Source organism: Eptesicus fuscus, chromosome 11, assembly GCF_027574615.1.
Source record: "Eptesicus fuscus isolate TK198812 chromosome 11, DD_ASM_mEF_20220401, whole genome shotgun sequence".
Classification (NCBI taxonomy): Eukaryota; Metazoa; Chordata; class Mammalia; order Chiroptera; family Vespertilionidae; genus Eptesicus; species Eptesicus fuscus.
In genome coordinates, this window is record NC_072483.1 from 543,134 (window position 1) to 566,894 (window position 23,761).

At 44.0% G+C, this 23,761-nt stretch overlaps 1 protein-coding gene across 6 annotated transcripts in view; it reads left to right on the plus strand.

Annotated features, from left to right (window-relative positions):
* The window catches only part of SAP130 (Sin3A associated protein 130), a 101,810-nt gene that overhangs the window by 54,633 nt on the left and 23,416 nt on the right, over nucleotides 1-23,761 (plus strand). For all 6 annotated transcript variants that reach the window (XM_054722768.1, XM_054722770.1, XM_028134839.2 and 3 more), the window contains exons 12-15: nucleotides 3,713-3,834; nucleotides 12,089-12,391; nucleotides 13,087-13,264; nucleotides 14,080-14,184. In XM_054722768.1, the coding sequence (XP_054578743.1) occupies nucleotides 3,713-3,834; nucleotides 12,089-12,391; nucleotides 13,087-13,264; nucleotides 14,080-14,184 (708 nt within the window). The remainder of the gene's footprint in view (nucleotides 1-3,712; nucleotides 3,835-12,088; nucleotides 12,392-13,086; nucleotides 13,265-14,079; nucleotides 14,185-23,761) is intronic.

Here is a 23,761-nt window from a genome sequence, read left to right on the forward strand (position 1 = left end):
AAGGTACATGCCCCTGACCAGAATCGAACCCGGAACCCCTGAGTCCACAGGCCGACACTCTGTCCACTGAGCCAAACCAGCCAGGGCAGCATCTGGTCACTTTTAAATAGTCCTGTCCCATGATGGTACATAGGGATGCTCATAGCTTTTCCTATATCCCGTGTCGATCCTTTCTGCTGAGCATGACTGTTAGCTCTGAAAGGTTGTAAGTTCTTTTGGATTTCTTACGTAAATGTTTATTTCATCTACAAATAAGGACAGATTTTTGAGGGATGAGGGAGTTTTTTTCATTTCTATTTTATATACTTAGGTTTTTCTTGTGGGCTAAGCTTCCAGTGTGAGGTTGGATATAGCAGAAATAGTGAGCGTCCTTGTCTTGTTCCTGACCTAAATGGGAAGTCTCTGAAATTTCATAATCAATTTTTGTAGATATTGTTTCCAGTTTGAGGAACAAAGTTTTGTTTCTGTCCTGCTTTCTTAGACATTAAGTATTGAATGCTAATTTAACAGCATTTTTACATCTTTTGCAAAGTTTCCAATGATTATTCTTTACATTTTTAATATGATCTAAAACATTAATAGAAATTCTGATACTGAATCATTCCTACTTTCCTGTGATAAACCTTATTTGATAATGATGTATTTAATTTTATATAGTAACTAGTGACCCAGTGCACGGATTCGTGCACATTGAAAGGAAATTAATTAGAAGGTGGTCGGCAGGGCAGGACTGAGCAAGACGGGCCAGACACGCCCCAGAGCCAATCTCCCACGGTCCTTCCAGCAGGTGGGGTCCCTCAGCCTGGCCTGCGGGGATCGGGCCGAAACTGGCTCTCCAACATCCACCAAGGGGTCCCCAAGTATGAGAGGGCACTCTGCAAAGTTGCTGTCATACAGGGTGTGGAACGCAAACACAAGGGTGCAGTAAATGAGATTTGGGGCCAACAGTGCCCCAGCAACAACATAACCCATAGCCGAAGTTGGAATCGCCTGGCCTCGTAAGGAATCGGGCTCCCTCATCTCTGGTTCCGGGGTGTGTCACCGCCGCTGCCAAGTCACTGCAGCTTGGCAATTTATGCATTGAGCATCTGCCCCCTGGTGGTCACTACATGTCATAGCTACCGGTCAGATGGACACTTGCCCATATATATATACACACACACACACACACACACATACACATACACATACACACACACACACACACACACACACACACACACTAGAGGCCTCGTGCACGGGGGCGGGAGGGGAGGGTGTCCCTCAGCCCAGCCTGCACCCTCTCCAATCTGGGACCCCTCAAGGGATGTCCAGCTGCCCGTTTAGACCCGATACTGGTGGGATGTAGCCTAAACGGGCAGTCGGACATACCTCTCACAATCCAGGACTGCTGGCTCCCAACTGCTCACGTGCCTGCCTTCCTGATTGCCCCTAACTGCTTCTGCCTGCCAGCCTGATCACCCCTAACCACTCCCATGCCAGCCTGATTGATGTCTAACTGCTCCCCTGCCAGCCTCTTTGCCCCCAACTTCCCTCCTCTCCCAACCTGGTCGCCCCTAACTGCCCTCCCCTGCAGGGTTGATCACCTCCAACTGCCCTCCCTTGCAGGCCTGGTCCCTCCCAACTGCCCGCCCCTGCAGGCCTGGTCCCTCCCAACTGCCCTCCCCTGCTGGCCATCTTGTGTCCACATAAGGGCAGGATCTTTGACCACATGGGGGCAGCCATATTGTATGTTGGAGTGATGGTCAATCTGCATATCACTCTTTTATTAGATAGGATAGAGGCCTGGTGCACGGGTGGGGGCCAGCTGGTTTTCCCTGAAGGGTGTCCCAGATCAGGGTGGGGGTTCCCTTGGGGCGTGGGGCAGCCCGAGCGAGGAGCCTGTGGTGGTTTGCTGGCCAGCCATGCCCCCTGGCGACCCAAGTGGAGGCCCTGGTATCTGGAATTTATTTACCTTCTACAATTGAAACTTTGTAGCCTGGTGCGGAGCCAAGCTTCCTGCTCACTCCATGGCCAGCAGCCATTTCTGTTGAGGTTTGTGTATCTTCTATAATTGAAACTTTGTAGCCTTAAGCGGAGGCCTGCGCCGGCCAGGGTGTGCGGAAAGCTTTGCTTCCTCCATTGCCAGGGGCAACCCTAGCCTCCCGCTCTTTCCAGCTCCGTGGCTGCTGCCATTTCTGTTTGGATTTGTTTACCTTCTATAATTGAAACTTTGTAGCCTTGAGTGGAGGCCTAGGCCAGCAAGGACAGGTGGAAAGCTTGGCTTCCTCCATTGCCTGGGAAACCCAAGCCTCCCTCCTGCTCTCTGTGGCTGTAGCCATCTTGGTTGGGTTTATTTGCATACTCGGTCTGATTGGCTGGTGGGCGTGGCTTGTGGGTGTAGCGGAGTGGTGGTTAATTTGCATATTAGTCTTTTATTAGGTAGTATACTAGAGGCCCAGTGCACAAAATTCGTGCACCGGGGGGGTGGTGTCTCAGCCCAGCCTGCACCCTCTCCAATCTTGGACATCCCTCTCACAATTTGGGACTGCTGGCTCCTAAACAGTTACCTGGGGGTCCCTCAGCCTGGTCTGCACCCTCTCACAGTCTAGGAGCCCTCAGGGGATGTTCGACTGCTGTGGAGGCTGGAGAGGCTCCCGCCACCACCACTGTGCTCACCAACTGTGAGCTCGGCTCAGGGCTTCTGGCTCAGTGGCACTCCCCAAGGGGCAGCTCCTGCGTTGAGTATCTGGCCCCTGGTGGTGAGTGCATATCATGGTGACCGGTTGTTCTGCTGTTCAGTCGATTTGCATGTTAGCCTTTTACTCTGTAGAACTATGTAGGATAGACTGATTCAGTTGTGTTTAGGAATCTTCGTGTCAATGTAGAGAGTGAGATTTGTTTATAATCTTTTCTCATACTGTCCCTGTCCCGTTTTGATATCAAAGCTTATTTAATCTCAAAAAGTAAGTTACGTCATTTTTCTTCTTTTTCTGGTCTCTGAATCAGTTTGTGTAAGTTTGGATTATCTGTTTTACATATACTTGATAAAATTTCCAATATGAGCTTAGAGTCTTTCAAGTGGAATTGGGCAGGGAAGACCTTTTATTAATGAGGGGTTTTTCTCAGTATTATCCCATGTATGTTTACATTTATTGATACAGTTATTTATAATATTCATTTATTTTAAAACTAGAGGCCCAGTGCACGAATTCATGCCCAGGTGGGGTCCCTCGGCCTGGCCAGCAACTGAGGACTATTGGGGGTCCATACAACTGGAGGGGACCCTAGGAGGTTGGCCGGCCCGCCCCCTCCCCGCTCCCCAACCTGGGCCTATCAGAGGGGCCGGCCGGCAAGGGGGAAGAACCGTGGGATGTTGGCTGGCCAGCCCCCTGATCAGGGCCAGTGGGGGGGTCAACCGGCCAGGGGCAATAGCCACAGGAAGTTGGCCCCAGCTGGCCCGGCCCCGATCAAGACTAGGCGAGACGGCCCCGATAGGCCCTGATCGCCGGCCAGACTAGGAACCGCACCATGCATGAATTTTGTGCACCGGGTCTCTAGTATATAGATATTACTCTGTAGATCTGTGTCCTTTGATCTGATTGTTTGAGACCCAGTGGGAGATGTTGGTATGGCAGTAGGAGTGTGAAGAGGGTCTGGGGGACCGGATCATTTGAAGATAAAGAAGTCAATAGACCACTTTGGTTCATTATTATTTGTGTTCCATCCATAGGCCGTCTGTTCCTGTCCAGTTCCAGTACTTTTTGCCAACGTACCCACCTTCTGCATACCCACTGACGGCACACACATACACCCCGATCACCAGCTCTGTGTCCACCATCCGACAGTATCCAGGTATGATTCCCACTGTGAAGATGACTTAACATTTTCATTTTTTTCAAGCAATTAGATAAAAATTGATCACTGAGTATTTAGTATGGGTCTAACTACTCCAGCTTCTATGTTCAACTTCATTTCAGGATAAAATGTGAAGCTTTAACGTTTTAAATTATCATCTCTTTGTTCTTTAAAAAGTTGTTAGTATTGTTAGTGATATTTGCATGATTTTTGTCCCACCCGAGGACAATTATGTTAATAATTTTTGTTGTACCTTAAAATGGCAGTGCAGGTAAAACGAGTAAAGCTGCACTCTTACAGGGCTTCTCTTGTTCCATGGGGTGTTGGTTGTGTTTTTCATATTAGGCCACTTGTGCTCAACACCCACTATTCTTTCTTGTAAATAGTGTGTTTGCTTTAATCCAGAAAATAATTCTTAGACATCAGTGTTTGTATGATATGTTCCTTGGTACTCAGCTCACTTTAGGCATGAGAAAGCCAGACTGTCTAGCTGTGGACATGGCCTTCTGCTGTGCAGACGAGGCCTGCAGCCAGGGCCACAGGTAACTTGAGGATTTGAAGAGGGGGGGAGGTGGGGGACTCAGTGCAAACGAAGAACTGAATTTTTTGTTTTACTTAATTAAAACTAGACAGACTTCAAATATGTTTGGAAAAACTTACTGATATGAAACTACTTTTTCAAAATATAGATTTTATGGAATCAAAATACAAATCGAATATTTTGGTTTTTTGTTGTTTTTTTATTTTGCTTTGTTTCCTTAGTTTATTCACATAAAGACACTTTCCTACAGAATACTAATACAAACCATCCAAAACCAGATAATCAGTATTGATACAATACTACCATCCAATTCATTCCAAAAACCTCATTCAAATATCCCTAACTTTTTCAATGTCTCTTTTTCCTTCCTCATTCAGAACCTACTCTAGGATCATGCCTCACATTTAGTTCTCATAATTTTTTTTAAATGTCTTTATTGATTAAGGTATTACATACATATGTGCCCTTATCCTCCCATTGCCCCCCACCCCACCCCCAATCATGCCCTCACCCCCTGTTGTCTGAGTCCATTGGTTAGGCTTATATGCATGCATACAAGTCCTTTGGTTGATATCTCCCCCTTACCTCCACCCTCCCCTACCTTTCCTCTGAGGTTTGACGGTCTGATCGATTCTTCTCTGTCTCTGGATCTATTTTTGTTCATCTGTTTGTGTTGTTGATTATATTCCATAAATGAGTGAGATCATGTGATATTTATCTTTCTCTGACTGACTTATTTCACTTAGCATAATGCTCTCCAGGTCCATCCATGCTGTTGCAAATAGTAAGAGTTCCTTCTTTTTTACCACAGCGTAATATTCCATAGTGTAGATATACCACAGTTTTTTAATCCACTCATCTGCTGATGGGCACTTAGGCTGTTTCCAAATCTTAGCTATGGTAAATTGTGCCGCTATGAACATAGGGGTGCATATATCCTTTCTGATTGGTGTTTCTAGTTTCTTGGGACATATTCCTAGAAGTGGGATCACTGGATCAAATGGGACAGATCCAATATTTCTAATAAAAAATTTTTTATCTGAATTGAGAATGTACTTTAATAGTAAAATATGCCCTGAATTTTGAAGGCATACTATAGAAATAAAGTGTAAAATAACTTAAGAAAAATTTTATAGTGATTACATTTTGAAATGATAATATTTTGGATATCATCCAAAATATATCTTAAATATATACTAATATTAATCTGGCCTGTGTCTTTTTACTTTATTAATTGGGCTACAGAAGATTTTTAAATTGCACATATGGTATATTTCAATTGGAATGCTGGTCTAAAACTTTGAAAACATTATATTTAAATCACTTTAAAAACAGGTTCCTGCCCTAGCCAGTTTGGCTTAGTGGATGGAGCGTTGTTCTGTGGACGGGGTGGTCCCGGGTTCGATTCCGGTTGAGGGCACATGCCCGGGTTGCGGGCTTGATTCCCGGTGTGAGGCATGCATGAGGCAGCCCATCAATGATTCTCTCTCATCACTGATGTTTCTGTCTCTCTCTCCCTCCCTCTCTGAAATCAATAAAAATATATTTTAAAAAAAAACAAAACAGGCTCCTTCATCTCTGCATTGGTTTTTGTATATTGGTTTGTTTTGTTTTTAATAAAAGTTTCTGTAAGTTTTATTCTAATTTTCATCTCTAATGTGGAAAAGTAGCTGAATTTTTCTGAATATTCTGTCATTTTTTGCTGTTCATCAAATTAATATCTTTTTAAAGGACATTCATAACCATGTTCTTTATTAACAATCTTACAGAGATAAAGTACTGCTTGATTGCTGCCAGAAGTATTATGCTTACTGCTGAAAAGCCTTAAGTCTTTTTCTCAGTGGCAGCACTCACTCCTTCTACCCCCTTGGCCTTCTCTCACAGTGCAGTCATTTTGCCTTTCTGCAGAAGGTAACGTATGAGCAGTATGTATTTCTCTGCTACTAGCCAACTGAAAGGATGTGCAGAGTGTCTCTGGAGCTGACATTGTCATTGTATGTAAATATTTATTGTCAAAACCCATTATACTAGCACTGTCAGAAGTGTTGCGCATCCTGCTAGTCACCTGTATTTCTACATATTATTCCAAGTATCTTCTCTTACCTCTACAGCAGGCCTGAAAATGAGTAGCACAAGCCACAGTGCTTCGTTTCTTCCCATCCCAGGCTGCACCAGTGCGCTGCAGATGAGAGGGAGGGAGATGTCTTTCTCTGATGTGAATCTGTACGTGGATGGGCACAGCTGGATTTTATAGCAGATGTTTTTTTCTTTTTTTTTTTTTAAATATATTTTATTGATTTTTACAGAGAGAAAGAGAGAGGGATAGAGAGTTAGAAACATCGATGAGAGAGAAACATTGATCAGCTGCCTCCTGCACACCCCCTACTGGGGATGTGCCCGCAACCAAGGTACATGCCCTTGACAGGAATCGAACCTGGGACCTTTCAGTCCGCAGGCCGACGCTCTATCCACTGAGCCAAACCGGTTTTGGCAGCAGATGTTTTTCAAATCAAGAAGAGAACTGAAAAATGTGTATACAATAGGCTCCTATCTTGCCAAATACGGGATTAGTCTAATACATAGTTTATAACTAGAGGCCTGGTGCACAAAATGTATGCACAGTTAGGATCCCTAGGCCTGGCCGGCAATCAGGGCCTCTCTGGGCCTTCCTTCCCCAGGATGCCTGCTTCCGGTCAGGGCCTTCCTATGTTCCGCGCCGCCCCCTGGTGATCATCCCCGCACATCATAGCAAGCGGTCAAACTCTCAGTCAAACTCCCGAGGGAACAATTTGGATATTAGCCTTTTATTATATAGGATTGTTCAAGGTCTCTAGTTGCTTATAAAGATGGAATCTTGTTGGACCAATAGATATTAGTAGAATGTTTATATGAATATATAATTATAAATATATATATACATAATCTATATAGTTTGTAAGTAATTGATCCCTCTCAAATTGTTCCTGAAATTTCACTTGTTTCAGAGATGTATTTCACTCATTCATTTATTTGTTCATGCATTTATTAATACCAAAAATATTTATTGACACCCTACTATATGTAAGGTCCTATGCCAGGCTTTCTTTTTAAGCTGACTTTTTTTGTTTAAAGAAATTTTATTTATTTTTAAAATATTTTTATTGATTTCAGAGAGGGAGGGCGAGGGAGAGGGGTAGAAACACCAATGATGAGAGAGAATCATCGATCAGCTGCCTCCTGCACGCCCTCTGCTGGGGATCGAGCCCACAACCTGGGCATGTGCCCTTGACCAGAATTGAACCCGGGACCCTTCAGTCCACAGACCTACGTAAAGCTGACTGTTAAACAGATCTTGCTTTCAACAAGCTAGAGTCTAGTAAGGAGATAGGACATGAAGAGATACTACAATAGACTAAGTATGGAGTCCCAGAAGAGAGGCTTGAGCAAAACCATGCTGCTTCTGAGGTGTGAGACGTGATTTCTATATGAGACAGTAGGGCTGGAAGTCAGGAATGATGATCTTAGGGGAAGTAATATTTGGAAAGCATCGCTCAGAATGGAGAGGACAGAGGCATGGTGGGACCATAGAAAAGGATATTTCTGTCCATGAGTAAAGTATAGACTACGTGCTTGTAGCAGGTGGTTCAGTATTGGCTGAGCACAGTGAGTGACCTTGAGAGGAACGGGGACAAATTGCATGCTCTGCAGGCAGACGGCCCAGCTACCCTGAACAGAGACAACAAAGATCACTTCTCAGGGACACGAATAATGCTCTGTGGGTTACTCATTTTGCAGCAGGGAAGAATGACATATAGCAATGGCTGTAAATTCACACGTGTACTAACTTTCACTATACTTTTCTCGACCATAATAAAAATTTATCTTTTTTTTCTGGTTTATAAAACTTTAATTATATCTATTTTTTAAATTGGGGTGTAATTGACATATGACATTAGTGTCAGGTGTACAATATAATGATTTGATCATTTCTTTGATAACTTTTTTAATATATTTTTATTGATTTCAGAGAGGAAGAGAGAGAGAGAAACATCAATGATGAGAGAGATCATTGATTGGCTGCTTCATGCACGCCCCACATAGGATCGAGCCCGCAACCCGGGCATGTGCCCTGACCAAGAATCAAACTGTGACCTCCAGGTTCATAAGTCAACGCTCAGCCGCTGAGCTATGCCAGCTGGGCAGTAACTTTTAAGTTCTCTCTTAGCAGCTTTTAAATATGCAGTTCAGTCACCATGCTGTACGTTACCTCCCATGACTTACTTATTTTATAACTGAAAGTTTGTACCCTTGGACCCCTTCATCCATTTTACCTACCCCTTCCAGCCCTCCCACTTCCCCCAGCCTAGCCTCTGGCACCAGTTTTAATCTGTTGTCTGTGTCTGTGAAGTTGGTATACTAGTATGTTTGTTTTTTCTCAGATGCCACATACAGATAAGTCCATACAGTATCTGTCTTTCTCTTCCTGGATTACTCACTTAGCGTAACACCCCAAGGTCTGTCCATGTTGCAGGTGGCAAGACCCCATTCCTCTTTGTGGCTGAGTAGTATCCGTGTGAGTGTTTCCCATTTTCTTCATCTACTCACCTGTCAGCAGACACTGAGGCTGTGTCTGTATCTCAGCTGTTGCAAAGCATGAGGGTGTAGATACCTTCTTGTGATTTTTTTGGTAACTGGGGAGAAAAATTGTGTTTTCTTTCTACAAGTAGTGAGCAAGTTCTTTTTTTGTTGCTTCCTGGGAGTGCTTTTATTTTCAGTTTTGTTGTTTTTTAGTTTGTTTTTAATGTAGACATAGATGATGTGTTTGCCTGATAGGAAAAAGGAAACTTGCTTCTTGTCCCTTTTTAATAGGTATATGGAATTTAAAATTCATAACTATTGTATTTCAGAAATGCCTATAGAGTGATTCTATAAATTAAAACAAAAATTCTTGACTTGGGAGCTATGGATGTATCTCAGAAGTTTTAGATTACTTATTTAGCACAATTGTCTGGCTCACATTTGGAATTTAATAGAGTGCTTTTTTGCCTTTTTAAATGCTATTTCTAGTAATCTGCAAAAAAAAAAAAATCATATCAAATTGGTAGGAAGTGAGTGGAGAAGAACACCTTACCACGTTGAACGCCATATCAGTCACCGGTGACTGACAGTATGCTTTTCATTCAGGCCGTGTCAGTCACTGTTGGCTGACGATATGCAATTTAAAAAATTATATTCTTCTATTAATAAATTTTAAGTAATTTGGAGATCATAAAAGAATGAACCTAAATATTGTTACCAAAAAATTTTTTAGTAAATATTATTAAAACACGGTGTACACAAAAATGCTTGTCCTAGCAGGCTGCACAGGATGTTGTAACTTGTTTTGTCACCTTTCTGGCAATAACACCCAAATCGTGCTGCGTTCTCTTCGTAGCATCTTTACAATGTCTTCGGACTTTGACGCTCTTCCCGTTTTTTGTTGCAGTTTGTGACGAGACGTGTGAGGTATATTTACCGCACTGCTACTTGGGATTTCTTCATCCTGACAATTTGTTAGATGGACAGCTAATTTCTCCCGAAATTCTGTGATACTCATATTCTTCTTGCTAATATTTTTAAATGAAATATGAGCATTGAGAACAGTATTTAGTAGGAGCTCAAAGGCTGGCTTTTTATACCATTTCATTGGTTTCGTAACGGATTATTATAGGCGCTCACTTGGTCAGAGAGATCAGCTGCTGCTTCTCCTGCATTATGATCCACTACGACTTTTGGTTTCAAGTAGTGACCCGATCTGTTTTCAACACTCACCATCTCTGATGTATGTTTTGTTGAAAGAAAAAAAATGTCCGGCTTATCTTTCCATTTTAAAATGGTTATTCCTATTTTGTTCTCTTTTGCTATAATTTCTCCCCATTTTAACTTCTTTGACGTTACTTCATGAGGATTTCCCCGTCGATTTGAATGTAATGTTCCTACTAAATGAGTATTATTACCGAGTAATTTATATGCTAAATCTAAACTCGTGTACCAGTCGTCTGTGTACAAAGTGTGTCCCTTACTGAATACATCTCTACAAAGAGACATGACAACATTAGTTGGTGTCGTATTTTCTTTTTCTAAACTTTTCCCTGCATATACACGGAAAGCATACGTGTACCCAGATCCGCAGCACAACTTAAATAATTTAATACCATACTGGTGGTGTTTCTGTTTTAAGTATTGCCTAAATATTATGCGGCCACGAAATGGTATCAAAGATTCATTGATACATATAGCTTCAGGTGATCGTAATATTTTTTGAAATTTATTTCCATGTTATCTATTAGTTGTATTTTGCATAAACGATTGGAAACACCTGTCTCCCTATTGTCTGAAAAATCAGCATTCGTAATAAGATTTCAAATCTACTTCTTGACACTATTTTTTTCGGGAAAGTTTGCATATATGCAGGATCATGGGACCAATATAAGCATAAAGATGGTAGTCTAACTAGTCCCACCGTAGAATCAACCAAAACATCTTTTCATTTCATTTCTGTTGGTCACAGTCCACCTGCACAAACTGTGAGTTTTCAGCCCCGAGTTTTTGCGGCGCATGTACGTTCACTTGGCGATGTCCTCAATTCATTAGGCACAAACAGTTCATAAGAATTCTCTACTGTTGCACATGACTTTACATTCAAGTCTTCAATCCTAAAGGCAGTCGGGCAGGTGAAAGGCATAATCCTTGGTTATATCCTTGGTTGATTACCTCTTGGATCATGCCATTCTTCAAAATCCTCATCCTCTGATGACGAAAAAAGAACAACTCTCCGAAGTGTTTTAGGAAAACTGATTTCACTTGAATAGTTTTCACACGCTTCTTCTGACATTGTCACTGTTATGGGTAAAGAAAAATTGTTTAAACTGCCCTGGAACACAAACCACAGACCACTGACTGAAGAGAAAGCATTTCTAAGAGAACACAGTACAGATTGCGATAACTACGTACAAGAAACGTATCTGAAGATACGCACGCAGTCTTACCGCAGCCTCACACAGATCTCCGGCCGCCAGCATATCGGTGAAACCAGATAGCGCAGGCTAAACGGAAAGGAAGACAAAACAGGCTTGGCGCTTCACGTGTTAATATATAGTTTCATGTAGAGATATTTTTTGTTTATTTGTTTGTTAATCCTCACTCAAGGATATTTTTCATTGATTTTTGGAGTGGAAGGGAGGGAGAGGGGGAAAGAGAAACATCCATGTGAGAGAGACATCCATTTAGTTGCCTCCCACATGGGCCCTGACTGGGGCCTAGTTGGAATCGAATCTGCAACCCAGGTATATGCCCTTGACTGGGAATCGAACCAGACACTCTAACCACTAAGCAACACCAGCTGTGGCTGTAGTTCTTTTTATTTTTTTTCAAAGAGGAAGGGAGAGGGAGAGAAAGAAACATGAATGATGACAGAGAATCATTCATCAGCTGCCTCCTGCACACCCCTCACTGGAGACAGAGCCCAAAATCCCATATGTGTCCTGACTAGGATTCAAACTGTGACCTCCTAGTTCATAGGTCAAAGCTCAACCACTGAACCACACTGGCCGGGCTAATTTATTTTTTTTTTAATGAGGATTTAGATCTTGGGCAGTGGAAAAATTCTGTTTTCATTTTGGTGGTGTTCTTCTTATGTGGACTGTGTCTAATCAAAGCTGCTATTGTAGTCAGTGTCTGCATCATTTTCAGTTTCAGCTCAGGCTCCAAACTCTGCCATAACAGCTCCGACTGGTGTTGGGGTGGCATCTACAGTTCACCTCAACCCCATGCAGTTGATGGCAGTGGATGCATCTCATGCTCGGCATATTCAAGGGATCCAGCCTGCACCCATCAGTACACAGGGGATACAGCCAGCCCCCATTGGGACCCCAGGAATACAGCCAGCACCAATTGGTACACAGGGAATTCACTCAGCAACCCCAATCAGTACCCAAGGACTTCAGCCTGCATCAGTGGGTACTCAGCAGCCTCCGCCTGAAGGAAAAACTTCAGGTAATTTTAATGTTTGGCATGAAATTGGGTGTGGAGAAAAGAGAGACACTGGGCTTAAATTCCGAATTTGTCACTTGCTGCTTGTGGTCTCATAATTTCTCTAAGCTTTCATTTTCACTTTGTAACGTGAGATGCTTAGAACGTCTCTGTCAGGGTCCTTGTGGCTTCAGAAATGCATCAACAGCCTTATAGCTGTTCGCACAGGGTAAGCAGCACTCCGTGGGAAGAGTTCTCAGTTGAGAGAACATATTCAACTTGTAATAGGAGGACTCTCCTTCCATGTAGGATTTTTTTAGGAGAGTTTATGTAATGCTGTAAAATTAAGATAGACTGGCATGTTGGCACCATTTTTAGGATTGAAAGTGGTTGTATTTTACCAAAACTGGGAGAAGATTTCCTGAAATACACAGTTATGTATTTTTCTCATTTATTAATAATTATGATTATAGACCAGTGAAAAATGGTTATTGATCATGCGTCAGTAGATGAGTAACCTCCTACTTGCCTTCTGCTTTTAGGCGCATGAACATGATGTCCCTATCTCTTATCGCCTTGAAATTGGCCAGTCAGAACATGGAAACTCTAAGTCTGGCGGTCTGATTGTTTCTAGTTGTCTTAGGTGATACTTTACTAATGTTCCTTTCATTTCCCTCTCTTCATTGTTCTTGTCTGCCCCGCCCCTGCCTGTCTCCCAGCAATGGTGTTGGCAGATGGAGCCACAATCGTAGCCAACCCCATCAGCAGCCCATTCAGTGCTACTCCGGCGGCAACCACCGTGGTGCAGACCCACAGCCAGAGCGCCAGCACCAACGCCCCCGCCCAGGGCTCCTCCCCCCGGCCGAGCATCCTTCGGAAGAAGCCTGCCACAGATGGGTGAGTGGACCCAGGAGTGCAGTAACCCCTCTGGCACTGGTGTCACTTACACAGTTGGTGTGATTGGGCTGTAGGCTGTGCTTGTGTTCAACTCTAGTAGATCATGCCAATAGTGTTTCCAAGTGTTTGTGTCCACTCACACCCTCACCAGCTGTGCGGGTCCCTGTATTCATTGCCACCAGGAGAATGGTGCGTGTTTGAGGTGTTAGCTGTCGAGGACCAGCGTCTGGATCGTTATTAGGCGTTGTAACACGGGACGTTCTGGTGGTAGCCCCCTTCTCTCAGATCCACTCTTGTCTAACATTTGCTCCCACTCTGCGAAACTGAACGTGTCGAGCTCCCTCCGGACTTCTCCCTTGTGAAATCCAGCGGTTAGTTCTCAGTCTGAGCAGGACTGGTCTTTGACCGCCTTGATCCATGTGTCCGACTTGGCTTCCAGGAACTTGCTGGGTCAGCACAGATACACCAGCACAGTAATGATCGTAAATACTTACCATGGATTCAGACGTTAGTGTGCAGCAGAAAGGGGACAAGGCGTGCTAGAAAACAGCTAGAAGAGTCACATGTCTGCTTCCTAGAGCATGCTGGGTTGTAAGTGGGGAGGGCAGCGAAGGGGCCTGCTGTATGTTGTCTTGTAGTACTATTTGATTATTCTTGTAATATCGTGCCTATATTATTTTGACAAAATTCTTCAAAATCCATGAAAAATACTTAGCCAGTACAGTGCCTCTATTTGCTGTACATATGCCTAGGAAACGTGCCTGGTACTTCTTTCAGTACCCTTGAACTGCTGTTTTCGGGTTTGTCTCTTTCAGAATTGCAGTTCGGAAAACCCTCATTCCTCCTCAGCCTCCAGAAGTAGCCAGTCCTCGAGTGGAGGGCTCCGTGCGGAGCACGTCCGGGTCCCCGAGGCCTGCAGGGTGAGCGCTTCACTGTTCCCCTCGGCTCCGACAGCACGTCCCGGGAAGCACAGAGCCTCATGCATGTGACAGGTTTCACATCATCTGCTTGTTGCGTTTATATGCAGTTTCTAGCTGTATGACCGCACACAGTTTTCGACCTCTCTGACCCTCATTTGCTTCACTTATGAAATGGGCATACATATAACATTTAGCTCATCACGTACTTACCTCTTTATTTTTTTTAATTAGTTTTTTAAAATATATTTGTATTGATTTCAGAGAGGAAGGGAGAGAGAGAGAAAGATAAAAATATCAATGATGAGAGATTATCATTGATCGGCTGCCTCCTGCATGCCCCCCTACTAGGGATCAAGCCTGCAACCCGGGCATGTGCCCTTGAATAGAATTGAACCGGGGACCCTTCAGCCCGAAGGCCAACACTCTATCCACTGAACCAAACCAGCCAGGGCAACACTTAACTTTTTAAATGAAATGACTCATTAAAAGTACTTACCTGTGTCATAGTAAACACCCAGTTATTTCTGCTGTCATAAATGGCATGGCAATAGTTCATTCATGCTTTTTCTTTATTTTTTGTCATCTTAGTTCCAGAAGTGAAATTATTTTGGATAAAAATGAGACAATATAAAAACATTTAAAGTGTACAGTGAAGATCGCTGTTCTATTCTTCACCCACCTTGTCCATCCCATTCCCCGGAATATTATCGATTGGTTATAGTTTTGTTAAGTATCTTTCCATGTCTTTTTCTACATAAACGTATAGATAGATTGACAGATCCTTCCTCAAAAACAAGATCTTACTGATTGATTTTTCTGTATCTTACTTTTTTCTACTTATCACTAATAGCTTACATGTTAATATTTTTAGATCTCCTTCATTCAAAATAATTATGAATGCCTAGTATGTGCCAAGTGTCGCTTTAGAATCTGGGATTATATAAGAGTGACTAAAGTTACTTTCTAGTGAGTATAAAGAAAATGTAAAGTGACGGGAGGAAGAGATGCTGTCTTCAGAAAGGCTCGTCTCCCGGAGGTCACAGGCAGGAAGGAGCCAGCCGCATGCTCCCTGTCGGGCAGAGGAAAGGGCAGGGATCAAGGTTTGATAGAAGAGCTCTTGGGGCCATAACTTTGCACACTGATCAGGAATGTTAAAAAATAAAACGCAAGCTGAAACTGCAAAGTGCTCTTAATCAGTGGGGCAAATAAAGTTATGTGAGCTTTAAGAACATTTGTGAAAATATTAACAACTGTCAGATATAATAGGAAATGAAAAAAATAGTGAAACTAATATTTACTTAGTATGCTGTAATTCAAAACATTAGAAATATTGAGAATTCAAATGTTTTCCTTCTTAAAATGATTCAGGAGTATTGGTAACATGCTGACCTTTACATTGTGTGACTTGGAGGCAGGATAGGAGTTTGTATCTGCCTTGGGGAACCTTATAGCTTTCCTGAGTTTGGATCCCCTCTGACACTTTTTTATTAGTACAGTTGGCATACAGTCTTATACGGTCAAACCTCGGCTCCCAATTATCTCCCATCTTGAACAGTTCGTTTCTCGACCAAGTTGTTCACAGAAAAAATGTTCCAGTTGTCGAGCAAAACTTCAGTTCTCAACCCATCACCCCTTTCATGCTGATACCTGTAGGATCAGCCACACTTCTCTCAGGCAGCCATCAAAGGAGAGAGAGTGAGATTCAGTTTACCACTAAACCTCACAGTTAACGTCTCAGGAAATTGTGCAGTGAATATTTTGGCGGGTTTCCTTTTTCTGCGTTGGTTGCTGCTGCTTATTATTAATACAGTAAGTCACCGTGGGTCCTAAGAAGGTTGGCAATAGCAGCAAAGTGAACAGTGAACAACAGCGCTAAGGCATGTACTGTGTATAAGAAAGGTTAAAACAGAATCATTTGGGGGTTTGGAACAGATTAATTCAATTTAAATTAATTGCAAAGGGAAGTAATGATACGGTTTTTGTACAAATCACTTCTTGAATTGCCTTCTGGAACAAATTAGGTTTGAGAACCAAGATTCCACTATAGTAGTTTTAGGTGTAAAACGTTGATTACACGTTTATGTATCTTACAGTGTGTCTTCCCCGTATTCTTCACTGTATACCTTTCAGCTTTTCCTCCCAGCCTCAACCCCCTCCTCTCTGGCAACCATCATTGGTTTCTGTAAGTCTTTTTGTTTTCTGGGGTTTTTTTATGCTACATATAAATAAATTACTCAGTATTTGTCTTTCTCTGATTTATTTCACTTAGCATAGTACCCTTTAGATCCATTTATGTTGTCGCAAATAGGATTTCATTCTTTTTATTTCTGAGTAATATTCCATTATATATAGGTACCACATCTTCCTTATCCATTCAACTATGGATACCTGTTACTTCCCTCTTGGCTATTTTAGATGATGCTGCAATGAACATTTTTAAAAATAGTTTAACTAAACGCCATGACAGTTGCATGGCGTAGGCTGGTAAAGAGCAGACCAACAAGGTCATCTGGCCAGAGGAGGGCGGAGCGGGCAAGAACCCCAGGCAGCCCTGGTGCTGGCCGGCCACGCAGAGTGCCACAGCACCTGCTCCCGCCCGGCTCCGCCTCTCAGGAGCTGTGGCAGCAGGAGGACCTGGTGGTGCAAGCCCTGCTGGCAGGGGCAGGGATCTTGAAAATTGGTGTTTTTCATTTCCCTCTAATAAAAATCTAGAAATGGAATTGCTGGGTCCTGAGGCAGATGGTTTCCCGTAGGGTCACACCAGTTCACCCTTCTGCCAGCGGTGCCCCGGGGCCTTCTCTCCACCCCTCGCCCACACTCGCTGTGCACTGGCTTTGCTCAGAGCCATTCCGGCAGGTGGGAGCTGGCCTCCTGGTTTTGCATGCACTTCCCTAATGATTACTAATGTTAAGCAAGTTCTCATACGTCTGTTGGCCATCTCTACGTCTTTGAAGACATGTCTCTTCCCTCTTAGAACTGTTTTTTGGTTGTTTTTTTATTGCTGCATCCCATAAATTTTGGAAATTTGTATTTTCATTTGTTTCCAGGTATTTTTGGATTTTCTGTTTGATTTTCTCTTTGATCCATGGGCTATGTAGTAGCATGTTATTTAATCTCCACGTTTGTGTTTTTTCTAGTTTTCTTGCTGTAGTTGATTTCTATTTTTATGCCATTGTGGTCAGATAATACACTTGTTATAATTTCAATCTTGAATTCTTTGAGGCTTGTTTAATGCCCTAATGTGGTTTATCCTGGAAAACGGTCCATGTGCATGTGAGAAAAATGTGTACCTCTAGTTTGGGGATGAAACGTTCTATAAATGTTTGTTAAGTGATCTGCTCTAATATGACATTAAAGCCATTGTTTCCTTATGAACTGCCTTGTGTGGATGATCCGTGCATGTGGGAAGTACGGTACTCAGGGCCCCAGCTGTGTTGTGCTGTCACCTGCCTTTGTGTCCATTCGTGCTGCTGTACGTTCTTTGGTGGTGCTCTGTGGGGTGCACGTGTATGTAGAGCTACAGCCTCTTCTTGGCTGGATCCTCTATCGTTATTAATGTCCTTGGACTCTTCCGTTCTCTGTTTTGTCTGAGTGTTGCTACACAGATTGCTCTTTGTTTCTGTCGGCATAAAATTTTTGTTCCATCCCTTCACCTTCTGTCTGTGCGTCTTTCTAACTTGAGTCTCTCATAGGTAACATACAGGTGATCTTACTGTTTTATTCTTTAAGCCAGCGGTCACCAACCCTGTCTTTTATTGGAACATTCAGTTCATCTACAGTTAAAGTACTTACTGATTGCCATTTTGTTCATCGTTTTTTAGTTATTTTTGTTGTTCTTTCTGTTCCTTATTCTCTTGCTCTCTTGATTTGCTGGTGGTTTTCTTTAGTGATTTCCTTGGGTTCCTTTCTTTTTCTTTTTTGTGTATTTCTTGTAAGTTTTTGTAGGGTTGTAGTTATCATGAGGTTCATGTATATCTACCTATATCTATAGAAGTCTGTTTAGAGCTAATTGGCATGTGAATTCAGACACATTCTAAATTACTACATTGTTTCTACCTGGCCATCAGAGTGGGCCCCGGGCGGGACAGCGTGGTGCGGTGTGCGGCATTCTGTCCTGGCCGTCCGCGGCAGGGCGGAGGTGGGCAGGGCGGTGCGGTGTGCGGCGGTCTGTCCTGGCCGTCCGCGGCAGGGCGGAGGTGGGCAGGGCGGTGCGGTGTGCGGCGGTCTGTCCTGGCCGTCCGCGGCAGGGCGGAGGTGGGCAGGGCGGCCTGATCGTGTGAACTTCCTCGCCCTTCTGGTTCCAGTGGAGCTTTCTGGGGTCGCTGCATTTTGGGGTTTTCTGTTTGCTTTTCTCTTCAATTGTCTGTTGTTCAAATTAGGTCTGAGGGGGGCCTCCTGAGTGTGCGTGCTGCAGCCCCCCACCCGCTCCCCACTTGCTACAGGCGGAGCAGCCCTGTGCGCTCCCACTGTGCCCCACTAGCTTTGCACATAACGCTGGGGGGGCTGCCCTGCCTGTGCTTGCAGCACCCCTCTGGTTCGGCACTTCCTCTGGAGGACAGCCCACATGTGCATGCAGAGGCTCCCCACTGTCTCTGCCGTTGCTCCCGACACGCGGCCCTCCGTGCAGGCGCCACACTTAATGCTTTGCTGGCTCCTCACTCTCTCCAGGCACGGGAGCCCACACGCTCGTGCAGCCCAGTGGGCGTGCAAAGGGCACCCTGGTTAATATTGGATGTAGAGACCCCGTGCCTGTCACTCTGGCGCTTCCCTGTTCTTCCTGGACTATCTCCAGGGAGCGTGGCCTGCAGGTCAGCCTGAGCACCTGGGCAGGCTCACGCAGTTCAAGTGCAGGGCCAGCCAGCCGCTCCCCAGCCGCTGTGGTCCTGAGCGGAAGTGCCCTCCGCTCCCAAAGGGCTGTTGCGGTTTCCCAGCCTTCTCTCTCGTGTTGTGCAGAAGCCGTGCAGTGCCCATCAGTTGTCTCTTGGGAGAAATTGCTCCAGATGTGGCATCCATTCCTTCAGTGTGCTCTTCGCAGGAGGCAGCTCCCATCCTGCCCCCCAGCTCGCCCCGCCTCTGGCCTGCAGGGCACCCCTTGGCTTTCAGGGTGAACTGTCTCCGAGAGTCCTCTCGCAGGGAGTGTTGGCCAGCGTCGTTTCCAGGCCTAGCTTTGCCTCAGCCCTAACTAATCGTGGAGTCCACGTGCCCGGTTCACAGCAGCTGCTTGGTCTGCGCCAGCAGCTTCATCAGGCAGTTTCACGTTCATCACAGTCACACAGGCTGTTGAAACAACGAAAGGAGCCTTTATCGGCAGCAAAAGGTTCCTTTTTGTTCCTTGTAATTGCCATTTTCTTTCAATGTGGCAGCTACATTCAACACTTGGGCTTGTATTATTAGGATTTTTTTATAGTCCTCAATACAAAGTAGAAGTGAACACTTCATTCATTTCACCATGCTGACTTCCTGTTCCTACAGCGTTTAAACTGAAGGGTGATGGGAAGCACTTTGCCTTCTTTCTTCCTGTCCATTGGGCTTTCTCGTATGTCCCTTCCATAGCTTCGTGCAAGGCTAGGTCTCTTCCTGCCTTCTCTTTGCTGTTGCCATGTTCAGCCTTCTAATCAGACCCAATTTTATTTGCAAACGTAACACTTTTTTTCCAGCATTTTTTTTTGTAATAAATCTTTATTGTTCAGATTATCACAGGTGTTCCTCTCCCCCCCCCCGCCATAGCTCCCCTCCACCTGATTCCCCACCCCACCCCATGCCCTTACCCCCCGCCACTGTCTTCATCCATAGGTGTAAGATTTTTGTCCAGTCTCTTCCCGCACCCCTCAGACCCCTTTCCCCCTGAGAATTGTCCGTCCCCTCCCTTTCTATGTCCCTGATTCTATTATATTCACCAGTCCATTCCTTTCTTCAGATTTTTTATTCACTTGATTTTTAGATTCACTTGTTGGTAGGTATGTATTTGATGTCTTTTTGTTGTTCATAATTTTTACCTTTACCTTTTTTTTCTTCTTCCTCTTCTTCCAGCATTTCTTTTCTTTCTTTCTCTTTTTCTTTTTTCCTTTTTTTTTTTTTTTTTTTTTGTGCCAGTTCTCTCTTCCAGTCATCCATTTCTATAAAATTTCACGTGGGCTTATCACTGGGAAACAAAAGATGGCACAACTACACACTTTGCAGTCTGCATGAACTAACTAGCAGACGTGCAGTGACCGTGACATACTCCCAAAGAAGTGATGCAATTGGCACAGATCATGATATGTGGCTCGTTGGCTACATGGTGATCTGTAGGCTGCAGAGCTAAGCTAGCAGTAAGGTTTGCAATTTATGCAGAACAACTAATACACTGTAACAACTGAACTATGAACAGTGTTGGTGGACTGGTACGGTTTTGTGTATATGTGAGCATGTATATATGTATTTGGTGTGTGTGTGTAATTCACACGTCAGCATCATGTGAGGTGAGGATTTAGTGTTGAGAATATACAAGGAACAGCAAGGGAGCCTGTCCTAAAACATGGAGAGAGTGTAAAGATGGTTCAGAGATATCATTGAGGGCTGGGTTACTTAGTGCTACTGCCGTTCAGAATTCTTTGGACTTTATTCTGGGTGAAATGGAGAGCCATCAGAGGGCACGCACAGGAGTGGCGTGATTTGGCTCCTTTTAAAAAGGAATTACTCTGGTTCCTGATGAAAGTGAACTACGAGTAGGCGGGAGTGGAGGAGGTAGGCCAGCGGGCGATGGTGGAGACGCCTGTCTCCGGGTCCTGGACCAGCCTGGAGGGAGGAAAGCCTTGGGAAGAGCAGCTGCAGATGCTCTGAGGGAGAGGAGAAAGGAGCTGAGGCCGCCGCGGGCTGGTATTCTTTCTCAAGGAGGAGGGCTGTGATCATCGTGGGGCGGGGGAATCGAGAGTTTTATTTTAAAGGTTTGTGGTTAGACATACCCAGTGGAGGTGTCAGTTGCATTGTTGGATGTAAAATTCTGAAGTATATACAGTCTTTGACTTGAAGATAAAGGTCCATGCTGGTGATTAAGATTTGGGAATTCCAGCAAACAGATCTTGAACACCATGAGCGTGGACGAGAACCCATTGGCGATGCGCATGAGTAGAAAATAGAGGTGGTGTGAGCACCGCTTGCAGGACGCGCCATCTTTAGAGGTCAGTCCAGGGAAACCGGAAGGAGACTGTCCCTATACCCGTCATTTCCCAGAGGCATTGGTGCCATGACTAGCCCCAGCTAATGAACAGTTATTTCCATGACTGCCGTCATGATGAATGCTGCCATCCATCTCTTGCCCTTGGGCCTCTTGGCAGGCATTTCTCTGGGATCTCTCCGGAAGTTCATTGCTGGGGCAAAGGAAACGCGCCCTGTGAATTCTGATTTCCACTCACTATACCTGTTTGCATCCTCATGAATTATTTCTCCAAAATTATTTGGATTTTATTCTGGGTGAAATTTCTCCACATTTTTGCCAACACTGGGCATTAAATTTTATAAATGGTAAATATTATATTTTATTGTTTAAAATACTTTTCTTTAAAGTAGCATATGGAGCCCGGCTGGTGTGGTTCAGTGATTGAACGTTGACCCATGAACCAGTGTTACAGAGAACCGGAATAAATCAAGCCATGCTCGGAGAGTTTGGAGTTACATTTATTACGTGTGAGTCCAGAGGAAAATGTCTCTCAAATTCTGGGCCCCAACATGGAGGAACTTTCCCTATTTATATGTTTTTACCTTCTTTGTCTCCCAAATATGGGGTGTTTCCGGCCCCCTTTGCAAGTTCTTAAAGAGCCCGTATGTGCTGGGGCCTTGAGACCTCAACCAGAGGCCCGGCCTGGCCTGGCACCAGCACTGATAACTTCATCCAGGGAAGGTTTAATGGCCTCTGAAGTGGGAGTAGTCTTATTTTCCTTATTATTTAAGCAAGCAAGCATCTACAGAAGCCAAATAGCAGGGTTAGAATTTCAAACAGCAGTTTTTATATAAGATGGATGCTTCACCAGGAGGTCACAGTTCAATTCCCAGTCAGGGCATATGCCCAGGTTGTGGCATATGCCCAGGTTGTGGGCTCAATCTCCATTAAGGGATGAAATCTATAGCAGAATATTTGACTGAATTTAAGTTATTTAATGAAATAACCACAAAATCATGAAGGAAAATGCAAAGATGAAATTCAGAGACTTCCAAGAGCAAATGATAAAATGTAAAGAGATGACACATGAGTTGACAAAACTCATTAAAGACCTGGAAGAAACCATCACAGAATAAGCCAGAATGAAAAAGGAAGACAGCCCTGCCCGGTTTGGCTCAGTGGTTAGAGTGTCGGCCCATGGACCAAAGGGTCTCGTGTTTGATTCCCACTTGGGTCAGATGTGGGAGGCAACCAGTCAGTGTGTGTCTCTCACGTCAATGTTTCTCTCTCTTTTTCCCCCCTCTTCCTTCCCTTCCACTCTCTCTCTAAAGATCAATGGGGAAAATATCCTCAGGTGAGGATTTAAAAAATAATAAAATAATGTAGTCATAGAGGATAGAAATGAAAAAAGTGAGTAAAATTTTTTAAAGAAAGATAAAAATCATACAGAACATAATAAGATACAAGATCAACATACAAACGTCAACATCTCTAAAATCAATATGATCGCATGTTAATATTCTGTCATTGATTATTGTATCCTTAAGTGGTACACAAAATATTGGTGTGTTCTATAATTATTGGCAACTACGATTCAATGAAATAAGGAAATAGTGGCATTACGTGATGGTAGTAGATGGGTTTAGGGAGTGAGGGAGACCTCTATTTATGAAATGTGAAAATAATACTAATTTAAAACAAAACTAAAGTGTTTTAAAATAGAAAACTAAAATTTTAAAAAATCCAAAAGCTGTCAAAATTAAAAATTGAATTCTTTTTTTTTTTTTAATCCTCACCTCTGTACCTGCTTAGAGAGAGACATTGATGTAAGAGAGAAACATCAATCAGTTGCCTTTCGTGGGATTGGCCCGCAACCCAGGTATGTGCCCTGACTGGGAATTGAACCAGCAACCTTCTGGTGCACAAGATGACACTCCAGCCAACTGAGCTGCTCCGGCAGGGCAAAAGCTGACCATCAACCAGTTACCTGCCGTGACAATTGGCATTTAATTTAAAAAGGTTGCCGCTTGCACCTGTAGGCACTTACAGTATACAAATGGTTAAAAGCCGTCACCAGGCAGTACTGGTAACGTTTGCTTAAGTTTTCTCTGCCAGTCTCTAATGAATCCTCAAACTCCACCAAACCTAGAGCTAAATACAGGTGGATGTTCTGAGCTCTGTCGGTTCCTTTTCTCCTGGGTGAGGGCCTCCTCCGCAGTCCGCATGGGTTGCTTTCCGGACTGGATGCCGTCATTCCTGCTCCCTTTCTCCATGCTGCTCTCCTTTCCCTGCGGCTCACCCCCGGGGCCTGCACACTCCTCCTTGGTTTGCTCTCCAGTTAGTGTCAGGACCAGATTTTAACATTGGTAAAGCGGGACACCATTGACCAGGGGGTGGGTGGGGGGTGTTCTTGATTAAAAATTTGGTCTATGTGGAGCA